This window comes from Phyllostomus hastatus, unplaced genomic scaffold, assembly GCF_019186645.2.
Source record: "Phyllostomus hastatus isolate PE091 unplaced genomic scaffold, TTU_PhHast_1.1 phas_contig_1, whole genome shotgun sequence".
Classification (NCBI taxonomy): Eukaryota; Metazoa; Chordata; class Mammalia; order Chiroptera; family Phyllostomidae; genus Phyllostomus; species Phyllostomus hastatus.
The window spans coordinates 10,370,279-10,382,930 of NW_025333498.1; the positions used below are offsets into that span (position 1 = coordinate 10,370,279).

At 35.7% G+C, this 12,652-nt stretch overlaps 1 protein-coding gene across 3 annotated transcripts in view; it reads left to right on the top strand.

The window, feature by feature from the left end:
• The window catches only part of PDE1A (phosphodiesterase 1A), a 292,632-nt gene that overhangs the window by 241,728 nt on the left and 38,252 nt on the right, over window positions 1-12,652 (top strand). For all 3 annotated transcript variants that reach the window (XM_045823309.1, XM_045823222.1, XM_045823381.1), the window contains 2 exons: window positions 3,005-3,105; window positions 9,392-9,517. In XM_045823309.1, the coding sequence (XP_045679265.1) occupies window positions 3,005-3,105; window positions 9,392-9,517 (227 nt within the window). The remainder of the gene's footprint in view (window positions 1-3,004; window positions 3,106-9,391; window positions 9,518-12,652) is intronic.

Sequence of the window (12,652 nt, forward strand, 5' to 3'; positions counted from 1 at the left end):
AGGATGATTACAAAAATTAAGTGATACCGTCTAATTAAAATTTTCAGTTAAGTTAGCTCTTTTCCCTTCCCATCTGTCGCCATCACGCATGCTATTAATGGCACCCATAGTTCCCTATAACATAATTTGAGGGCTTCCCATTTTAGAGTAAGGCCACCTGAGCATTTCTCTAGGCAAAATGCAACCTGCAGTGTAGATGAAACACAGTGCTGTATTGCTTATTACCCATTATTTGAACCCTTTGTCATCATCTGAAATCAGAAGAACCTAGGAGGTACTGACCACCATTCTGGTTGGCAAGAGTGGTATGATTCAACTACATTTTCTTGGCTTGTTCTCATGAATCATTTACCAAATCCATGAATTTAAACATCCATTTCTGAGTTAGAATTCTCATTTGATACCAGCATAAAATGAGTTGGCAACTAAGAAGCTAAAAATAAGCTCAAAATTCTACTTTCACTAATACAGAATAGATGTATTTTTAATTAAATGTTAACGCTCAATGTTTCTTTCTTCCCAAATAATTTTATGATGTAAACTTTATTATTAAAACTAATAGTGTAGCATATAGTGTGACAATAAATAAGGGCATTTATGGAGGAAATACTGTTTATGAGAGGCAGAGATTAATGAGACCAAAAGCGGGAACACATTTTGACAGCTGGGAAGGTAATTTTAAATACTAATGAGATAATCTATAATTAATATACATTTCTGATTTTCTATTTATTTCTTTTATAATTTCAGCTTCATAGTCTATATTATTATAGTAAATATTAGATGTCACTTTTTTCAAAACTCACAGTTAAATCTGTAGATATTAAGGATAACCACTAAGAAATGCTTAAGTATATGATATTTTTTTCTAGAAACAATTTCCTTTAATAAAAGAATGGGTTACTGGGAGTACAAGAACTGGTTTAATTTCAAGTGCTATTCATTTCATGGTGCTTAATTCCACAGTCTCACTGGGGACATTGGAGGTTCAGTCCCATTTTAGCCTGTAATACAAGCCTTTAATAAGGTCATTTTCTTCCTTTTAATGACTCACGATAAAATGCACCTGTAAACACAGAATGGCTAGTTATATCAATCCCCTTTGGTTTGGAATATTTTCTCAGTCAGCCACCTGTGAGGCATTTATTCTTGAATTGCAATCACTAAAGATGTTAGCTCACTATTATTTTCCAGATTGATGACTTAAACAGTGTATTTAAGATAATAAGTTTAGTAAAATGCTATTTATTCTGTATTTTACTATATAACAAGTCTTGCGATAGGCACAGTACGTACATTATCTGTAAAGTTTTAAAAGCCACAGGGGAATGATCACTGACTCTATTTTCATGGAAACTGTGGATGAAATGTAAAGTAACTTATTTACCTAAGGACTAACAAAGATTTAAAATCAGAATTGTCTGATTTGCATCTTCACCCACTACTCCTTACAACTTCCTCCTAATGCAAGACTGGCATACCTCAATTCAACAGAGAAATATTAAGTTTCTATTATATGCCAAATGCCATAATAGCTTAAGTGAAAGGAGCTAAGATTAGTAAGAGCATGCCTCTGGCAACTATGAGACACAACACTTGTCACCTCCTCATGGACCTCCAAGGGCTCCCTCTTACCTTTTATACAAAATTCAAATTCATCCCCTCTAATCAAGGCAGCCTATCAACTTTTTCCCAGGCTCTGCACAATTTTCAATCTCATGTCACTGACTCTCCAACACAACTGTACTACTGGCAATTCGACTTTCATATAGACCTCTGTAGTGGCATTGTACATGTCATCTTTCTATTTAAAATCTCTCCATTCCCAGCCTGACATTTAGCTGCTAATCGTTGTCCATCTTATTACCAAGATCCATTTCCACAACACAGACATTCCATCTATCCTTCCATTGCACCTTTATTTTGTGACCTTTTATGAAGTATTCATATAGTTTGTTATATATATTTTTTGTTGCTTTCTGCAAAGTCTTTAATTATTTTAAGTATATGGAATAAGACCACTAAGATTCATGTCATTTTGGATTTTTCATTCCTGCCACCTCATTGCAGTGGTGTCCAACAGGACTTTCTGTGATGATAAAAATGCTTTGTATCTGTACCGCTCTACATGGGAACCACTTGTCACATGTGACTATTGAGCAGTTGAAATGTGGCTACTATGACTATTAAAGAGAACTTAATTTACTTAATTTTATTTATTTTTAATTAGATAGTTACATGTGGTTATATTGGACAGTGCATTAAAAGTGCTATGCAAATGTGAGTGATAAACTATTGAATTACCTAAATGAACTTATGAAAGTAGAAGAATTTTGCTAAACCATACAATTGATAACAAAAAGGTCAATGTATATGAAGCAGGTTATCTGTGTGTTATGTGAAAGCCTTTATTTTTTTCATTGTTATTAAGTTTAATTCCACAGCCTTAGAATGTATGTGTTATAAAAAGTAAATTTGGTAAATCCTTGGAAACTCTTCTAAATCCTTACTTAAATATAAAAACTAAGTTCAGTTCCTCTAATAAACAAAGTAAATGTTTTCAACTTTTGGATGGAAAATTTTCTCATAGTAAGGTCTTCTACAAAAATTGAGCTAAAAGACATTTTGCTGGTGTACAAGCTGTGTGTTAACATTCACTTAACTGTGATTAACTTCATGAGGATCCCAACTGGTAAGGCTACGAATTCAAAATCCAGTCAGGGTTCACATTTAAATCATAGGAAATAACTTATTTTTCAATTAGGGAGGAAAATTACAATGTCTGGATTGTGAACTTACAGGACATGAAACAATCATTGGCGTCGTGAAGCAGTCATTATTGTGCACAATTGATGGAGGAGGAATAGGGAGGAAAATGTGTTTAAAATCAACAAAACAATTCTATGTGATTAATCATACTGGGTGCACTGAAAGCCATTTTTTGCAGAAACACAACATAACCTCTGCTTTCTAAACATGGTGGACTCTTGCTTTACTTCTCCAGCACTGGCTCACGGAACTGGAAATTCTAGCGCTGGTCTTCGCGGCCGCCATCCACGACTACGAGCACACCGGGACCACCAACAACTTCCACATTCAGACCAGGTCAGCTGCGTACAGCCTTCAACCTTCTAAGTCAGAATTTGACATGCGTTCTCTGCATACTACTTACTTTAAGAGGACTTAAAAATAATAATGAAGATGTCTAATAATAATAGGTTTAATAAGTTTTAGCCAAATTCCTTAAGCTATAAACACTCCTGTCAATCAGCTATTATTCATCAAGAATTTTGTATATATTTTGTGGCATACGTAGCAATCTAAAGAACATAAAGATGTGTAATATAATTTATGTATGCCCAGAATTTATATTTTGAACTCTCACACAAGACAGACATTTATTTATTGAGACAAATCTTGTGATTTATTGTCAAAGGCACTAGTGTGGTATCATTATGCATTTGAAAATACATAATAATATTGCACTTCTGAAAAAAATCAAAAAAGTATACTTCCAGGTGAACATGAAGTGTTAAATTTAAAATAATTGGAAAATGCAATTTTTAAAATAATGGTGATGATGGCAGTTATTAGATTCAATACCGCAGAGTGGGAATGTGTTAGTCTGTAAGGAGGACCATCCCCAAACACCACAGGTTGGGTGGTTTAGGTAACAGAAATTTTCTCACAGTTCTGGAGACTTACTGCCAAGATCACAGAGTCAGTGGGTTTTGTTTCTGCTGAGGCCTCTCTCGCTGGCTTGCAAATGGCCACCTCTTGCTGTGTCCTCACATGGCCATTCCTTTGTGGGTGAGCATCCCTGGTGTCTGTATCTTCCTTTTAGAAGAACACCAGAGATACTGGATTAGGGCCCAACCCTTATGACCCCATTTAACCTCAGTTATCTCATTAAAGTCCTTATCTCCAAATACGTAAAGGCCTCATCTCTAAAGTACTGGGTGATAAAGTATTAGAACTTCAATATGTAAATTTTCAGGGAAGGCAAATCAGTCCATAACAGGAAGGTGCTCTGAAATTTTTTGGCTGCCCAGAGGTCTCCCTTCCTGGGAGGCAGAATCTGGTTGCGGACCCATCACGATCCCTTTATATGCGTTGGATCCTGAAATTTCTGTCTTTCACTAGTCAGATATGCTTAAGATGGAGATGTAAGTTGAAAGACTGATGTCCTTCTGGAACCACTATGAAACTCTATTTTTGTTGAGGGATTACTAAACCTAGTTGTTTTTTATTTGTTCATTTTTTAATTAGTAGAATTTATTTCATAGAGCAGATTTAGGTTTACAGACAAATTGAACAAGGAGCACAGAGTGCCCATAGGCTCCTTCCCCACACCCCACAGTTTCCTCTGTCATTAACATCTTGCACTGTGTACGTTTATACAATCAATGAACCATTGTTGATGCATCACTAGTAACTAAAGTCCACAGTTTACATTAGGGTTTACTTCTTGTGTTATACATTGTAAGGGTTTTACAAGTGTATAATGCCATGCATCCATCATTATAGTAATACACACAACCATTTCACTGCCCTAAATGCCCCCTTGTTTCATTCACCTTTTAATTCTTTCCTCTTTCCCTCCCCTTTTACTCATAGCAACTACTGGTCTTGTTAATGTCTCTGTAGTTTTGCCTTTTCTAAAATGTCATATAGTTGAAAGCATACACTATAAAGCCCTTTCCTACTGGCTTCTTTCACTTTGTAATATGTGATTAAGGCTCCTATATGTCTTTTTATGGCTTGACAGCTCATTTATTTTCATTGCTGAATAATATTTCATTTTCTGGATGTACCAGAGTTTATTTATTTATTTACCCATTGAAGGATATCTTGATTGCTTCCAAATCTTTGCACTTATGAGAAAAGCTGATATAAACCTTCATGTGCAGGTTTTATGTGGTGTGTTCATTTGTTTTTTAATAGCAATTTCTAACAACTGATTTTCCAGTTATAGGAAGTTGCTCTTTTGATGTGAAGAGCGTGCAAACTTTTTATAAAATATTCAACATTTTAGAGCTTCAAGGGACTCTAAAGTGGCTGATATTCACATTATGGATCACCTGGTCTAACCTCAAAGTCTTAGAAGAAAATACAAAGATCTCAAGCAGTGAAATAACCTATTTATATGCATAGTTAGCTGATGGCAGTAGCACTCCTGAGAAGCTAAGAGGGATGTTCACTCTCAATCCAGTCTACTTACATGACTCTGCTCCCATAGTCAGAAATGGACATATGGTGGTCGCAATCCTTTACAGGCTGAAATGGGTGGGCTTACAGATCATGGCCCCTTGAGGGAGACAGAAGAAGAGATGAAATTCAAACAATGAAATATTGGGGAAGGTGTTCTGTTTATTTTCAGAGTCCCCCAGACTGAAAGAGCATGAAGGGGAGAGGGAACCCCTGCAGCTGGCACAGTGAATGTTTGCAGAGTACAAAGAATTGTTTTGTTTTTGTTTGAGGGGAACATCAAAGGAAAGGTAACCCATGAAGATAGTTCTGCTTATCAAAGGCTCTTCTGCATCCCCCAAACCATAATGAGTGGGATTTTAATTAAAGACAGCTCATTACTGAGCTGGGTCCTGCAGAGAACAATAATTTTGGAAGTTGGAGAAGGGAGCAAGTGATCTGGCACCGATGAATACTTCTTGCTCTTTCTACTGTTAAGAGTGAAGGCAATGGACTGGTGTTACATGCTTCTGGCAGTGGTGTTACAGGTTCCAGCTTTCTTCTTTTACTGTTGACTGACAACTGAATGAAGAGTCTCAGTTCACTTGAACCTTGAACTACAGAGAAGGACATGGAGATGGGAAAAAGAAGAGAGAGAAAGAGAAGGAGGAAGAAAACAGTTCCCCCTATTTTTGCATTAAGAAACTGTGGAAAAGGGGTGAATTTCTAGTATTTTACTTTTTTCTTATAAATTTTCTACTAAGATCAGTTATTTAATGGATTAATTTTATAAGAACTTGAAAATTCTACAAACAAAATGTTATAGTGACCACAAATGCAACAAAAAAGATGTTTTCTAAAACACTCACCATCACCTTCACATTTTGTCTAAGGAGAAATAGGTTTTTATGTCACTGATATCAATGATTCTACTGCATTTTATATTATTCACTGTTAATTGGATTTAGAGTGCTTTCTGAATATGGAAACCTGCTCACTGGATAATACAAAGTGATTGAAAAATGATTTAAAACAGAGTGCTAGGCTAGTTTTAAGTTTAATATAGACATTATAAGCCATGAAATCCTTACAAATATAAATAAATGAGAATAATAAATTTCTTGTAAAAAGGAAATGCTGAGCTACATGTTACCATGGATACTGGATGTTGCTTAGAGTCTTGTTCTTATTTTAGCAAAGACCATCACAAACACTAAAACTATGTTGTATTCTCAATACCCTGTTCAATTTATGAGACAAAATTGTACATACTTTGCTACAATTAAATTTTAACGCATTACTTTCTTGCTGGTGAAAGGCAGAAACAGTGCCATGTGGAGCCACGTGTTTTAACAACCCTGGCAAAACTGCCATGACTACATGTGAGGCCATGCACATGATACTTGATTTGCAAATTATAGCTTTTCCCATGATCCCGGGAAACTTCTGGAGATACTGGGGCAATATCTATTTAATCCACTCTTAAATAAGGATTGTGTGTAAGCTTTGCTAGTTCAATTTTCTTTGCACTGAGCTTTGATTATTGGCTAAGTAATTTTTAGGCCATAGCTGAAATTGTTAAAAGAAAGTGTATTTTGAAGGTATGCACAATTAGCTAAGTACATGTTGACTTAGTTTTATGAAATTCTAAAAAGAGAAGGTAGGTTATTCTATAGGTCATTTCCCATATATTGGAGTAATAATAAAGCATGGTTTATCTCAAATAGGAGCCCAGTTCCTTTTATTTGTTCTTGCCAATTCTTTGGTAAACATTCAGTGATAGGTGATAACAGAGACTCTACCCACTGAAAAACCTAAAACACTAAGTCTTTTTTTTAATATTTTATTTATTTATTTTTTAGAGAGGGAAGGGAGGGAGGGAGGGAGAGAGAGAGAGAGAGAGAGAGAGAGAGAGAGAGAGAGAGAGAGAGAGAGAAAGAGAAACATCAATGTGTGGTTGCTGGGGGTTATGGCCTGTAACCCAGGAATGTACCCTGGCTGGGAATCAAACCTGCGACACTTTGGTTCCCAGCCCACGCTCAATCCACTGAGCTACACCAGCCAGGGCAAAGTCTTAATGAGGCAATTTTAGTGCTGACAGAGTATGAGTCTACCAGGAGGAAGGAAAAGTAAGAGGAGCCTGAGGTTGGGGAAAGTGGTAGATGCTCATAGACAGGAAGACTCAATACTGTCCACATGTCAGTCCTCAAATTGATTTATAGCTTTAGTGAAATCCCAAACTCCTAGTAAGTTAGTTTGTGGGTTTCATAAGCAGATTTAAAGTTTATATGAGAAGCAAAAGACTCAGAATTGCCAACACAGCATTGAAGGAAAAAGAAGAAAGTTGAAAAATTAACACTGTCCAACTTTAAAACTTACAATAAAGCTATAGTAATTAATACAGTGTGGCATTAGCCAAAGAATAGACAAATAGGTCAGTGGAACAGAATAGAGAACCCAGAAACAAGTCACCTAAATACACAACTGATCTTTGACAAAGGAGCAAAGGCAAACACAATGGAGCACAGAGAGTCTCTCAACTAATGGTGCTGTAACAACAGGATATCTGCATGCAAAATAATAATAATAAGAAGAAGAAGAAGAAGAAGAAGAAAAAGAAGAATCTAAATGCAGATCTTACATCCCTTCACAAAAATAAACTCAAAATGGATCATCAACTTAAATGTAAAACATAAAACTAAAAATGCCTAGAAGATAATAGGGAAAATCTACATGATCTTAGATTTGACAAAGACTATTTAAATAAAAAAGGCACAATTCATGAAAAAAAATAGTAAACTGGACTTCCTTAAAATTAAAAACCTATGCTATTCACATGTCAAAGACGGTATCAAAATTAGAAGACAAACCAGACTGAGAGAAAATACTTACAAACGTATTTTACAAAAGATACTTCCAAGTGGTTTCTCTAGTGTAGTACTTACCAGGTTTGCCTCACAAAAGATTCTTTTGATAATGGGCTACTATTCAGAATATACAAGGAACTCTTAAAACACAAAGTTGAATAAGAAGACATTCTGATTTTTAAAAATGGGTCTTAATGGACACCTAACCAAAGAAGATACACAGACAAGACAAAGAACATATGAAAAGAAGCTTCACGCCACTTTTGTCCTCAGTGGAATGCAAACTAAAATCACAATGAGACACTGTAATGCACCTGTTAGACTCACTGACATCCAGAACACTGATGACGGGCAGTGTGGGCCAGGATCCAGAGCAGCAGAAACTCTTGTACATTGCCAGGGGGGATGCAAAAGGGTACAGCCCTAGTGGGAGACAGTTTGATGTTTTCTAATAAAACTAAACATACTCCAACCATATGACCCAACAATCACATTGCTTTGCATTTTACCCAAAGGATTTGAATACTTGTGTCCACAAAAATCATGCACACATATTTATAACAGCTTTATTTGTAATTGCCAAAACTTGAAAGCAACCAAGATATCTTTCAGTAAGTGAATGAATAAATAAACTATGATACATACAGATAATGAAACATTATTTGGTACTAAAAAGAATTGAGCTATGAAGCCATGGTAATACATAGAGGAAACCAAAATCCATATTACTAAATGAATGAAGCAATATGAAAAGGCTACATGCTATATGATTCCACTATGTGGCATTGTGGAAAGGCAAAATTACAGAGACAGTAAAAGGATCAGTGATAGCCAGGGGTTAAGGAGGTGGGAAGAGTGAATTGGCAAATCATGGAGAATTTCTAGGGTAGTGAAAATACTCTGTATGGTATTATAATGATGGATACATGTCATCATACATTTGTACATGCCCATAGAATATACAACACCAAGAGTGAACCCTAAAGTCAACTATGGACTCCAGGTGACAAACACGTGTAGACTCATCAATTGTAATGCACCCTCTGGCAGGGAGTGCTGATAGCAGGTGAGGCTGTGCGTATGTGGGACAAGGGCGTATACGGCAGATCTCTGTACCTTCTACTCCATTTTGTTGTGGATCTAAAAGTGCTCTAAAAATAAAGTGAATTTTTTTAAAAAGTCATATAGTTAAAAAAAGGAAAACAGGTATTTCTATAAATTCAGGAGTTTGATTATAGGGTTTTTACTGATGAGATGTACTGTTACTCGAGTGTGTTATTAGGCACTAATGAAGTATAAAGAAATCCTCTACTAGGTGTTTTCTTTTTAATTCTTAGGTCAGATGTTGCCATTTTGTATAATGATCGATCTGTCCTTGAAAATCACCATGTGAGTGCAGCTTACCGACTTATGCAAGAAGAAGAAATGAATGTCATGATAAATTTATCCAAAGATGACTGGAGGTGAGTTTAAAGGGAAAACTAGAGGAAATTTAATTTCAGGAAAAAGTTAAATATGTGACAAGGTGAAGAAAACAGATGAAAGTTAATCCCTTACACATACTGTTGTGAGTGGAAATCATGCTCTTCCATGGGATCCCAGGGAAAGCATTCCAGGGACCTGTAGGGGAGGTGCAGTCTTGTGGCGAGGTTTATTCAGGTGGAAATAGAAGGTGCTCCTTGGGTTTCTGATGTCCCATCACTGTCCATCCCACCATGGAAAAAGTCCAACCTTGTCTTCAGCAAGGCCAAAACAAAGCCCAGTTCCAGAGTTCCTGTTTTATATTAAGGCTTAGTTGTTAGGAGCCCGTGTGTCTGCTGCTGGCCCACATGATTGTGTGTGTGTGTTCCTGGGTGTGAGAGAGAATGCAGGAATGAACAGGTAAGTGTAGGTCACTGACTGAGAGAGAGAGAGCGTGTGAGAGCTTCTTTATTCCCCTGGGGTTATAACCAGAAGGTTTTTCAGAATAACCGATCAACATCCCAAGCTTTTGTTGCCTTGTAATGGGTCTACCCTCTAAATTGACAGGTCTCTATGGTCAAGCACCTCCCCCAACCAATTCGGCTCCTGCCAATTCGGTACCAGAGCGGGAAGGGAGGAGTGTCAACTCTCTTTGTGGAGAAATGTTGTGATCCCCTGGGGTGTGAAGCTGTAGCTTCTTGGCTAAGCAAACAGGCTTATGCTCCTCAGTTTATTAAACACAATCTCTAATTCCCTTTGCTTCTTTATTAATATCTAGACAACTATACGGGTAGCAATACTACAAACTCAACTCCCCTTGACTGGATGACTCTGAGGAGATAAGTACCTAGAAGTCTTTGTTCAGGAGCTAAGCTCTGTTAGATGGAGTTGAATTATTTCCAGACCAATTCAACAGCTACAGGCATCATCACCAATCCATAAGATGACACACCATGAAACAAATACTTTAAGATACATAGTTTATACTATCTGGTCTGTAACTGTCCTCAATTCTACCAATATGTGATCCTACATAACTGTCATAATAATTCCTTCATATATTACTTTTCTCTATGTGGAGGTTAACTTTTTTAAAAAAAACAAAGAATTCACTATATGAAGAAAAATATTACAAATATACTAAAATGATCCAGGTACAAAAGTGAATTTTACGTGTTTCCCCAAAATATCTATCTTCTTAAAAAAAAATTGCATGGAATGGAGATAGTTGTTGCCGGGTAGGGGAAACAATAAGATACACCTTGAACTCAAGGGAACTTTATCTCCTTTCTTCCTAATGGCTTTGTTATCATATCCCCTTCATTTGACTATAGGGTTGCCAGATTTAGCAAATAAAAATAAAGGACATCCAGTTCAATATGAATTTCAGATAAACATAGAAAGTTTTTAGTGTTAGTAGATCCCTAATAGTCTATGGGAACTACATATATGGAAGGAAGGAAGGAAGGAAGGAAGGAAGGAAGGAAGGAAGGAAGGAAGGAAGGAAGGAAGGAAGGAAGGAAGGAAGGAAGGAAAGAAGGAAATCCTTTCTTGTTAAAAGTCAGTTAATAGGTAGAAAAGCTTCCCATTCAAATGCAAAATACCCAAGAGTTTATTTTTAATCTTTAAATCAAGGCACAAAGAAATGTTCAAAGGAAAAAAATTACCTGTGATCAAGAATTGCCTTTAAATAAATAAATTGGTTGATTATTAAAGAAAAGTTAATTTATGGTTTAAAACAGCCCTAATTTCCCATGGTTATTTTTTCCAAATACTGATGGTCTTGGACTTTCAAGGCTACTTTTGCAACTTGAAAACAGCTGTAAGATGGAGAGTGTGTGTGTGTGGCTGGTGTAGAGGGGGAGAGGACGGGGAGGTGGGGAGGGAGGAGACATCTTGTTTTGGGAACCCAGTTCAGGCTATTTTATTCTGCAGGGAACAATAGCCCAGGAGGGCTTCCAGCCTAGGAAGGCCAGGGTCTAATGGTAAGAAGATTTAAAAGTGACCACTGTGGGGCTAGCTGGATAGTAGAAGTGCAAAAGTAGAAGCAGGGAGACAAATTTTGAGGTATTTCTTAAGGTCTGAAAGATTGACTTGACTATTTACATTTAGAGTATTTATTTCTTCAACAGTGATTTTCATTTCATAGAGTTAATGTATATATTATTTTTATTACTATTTCTTTGAATTAAACCTTTTCCTCCTCAAAGTTGATTCTGTTTTTATTACACACTATTCTTTAACATCTTTAATATTTTATTCTAATAATTTATTCCTGTATTTTTGTAAATTTCCATAAAGTAACTTCTCAGTCATCCTAATTGAATATTTTTATATTATTGTTTTCTACAATTACTATACATATTATAATATTGTAGAATTTAACAGATCCAACAGTTTCCAAAAAGCTATAATTTTGCTAGTTTAAACCTAACATTTTACCAAGAATTAAAATATGGATAGGTTTTTAAGGACTTGTATGTTTTCTACTTGTATATCTATTTACTTCTTAAAATACCTTTCGTAACCACAATTGCAACAATATTAAACTTTTGGCAACAATATTTCATAAATAAAGCAACATTTCCCTTGTGCACTATTTTGTCTAGTTTATTGACATATTTTAGCAGATTACTGATAATACCTAGCATTTACTGATCAGATATCTACAAAGCACAATGTTTTTTTATTAGATTTACAGACTTTATAACTTCAGTCTCATTTTTCCTTAGTTAAAGTAAATATGTTGGGTTAATTACTGTCGTAGTATGGGTCTCTTCAGAATTTTAGAGGAAAAAATGTAATTTAGAATGACTTTATTATCTTTAATAATTTGCCTTCACTTAATATTTAGCCAAAGGTATTCTAACTAGCATGGCTCCTATTGAAAACTACAACTGAATTGAGCACTCATAATTTTCAACAAGAGCCTCCATATGAAATTGTTTTTAAAAATAAGTAGTTTGATTATACCATCTTCAGGTAACTTACTCTACAGGTCACACCACACAATTAAAATAAAATATGGTTTCCCATATGGGTGACTACAGGGTGGGGCAAAAGTATGTTTATGAGTACAGTTGCTTATATGTAAAATATCACAATAAGTAACAAGTAATAATACAAGAATAAATCCT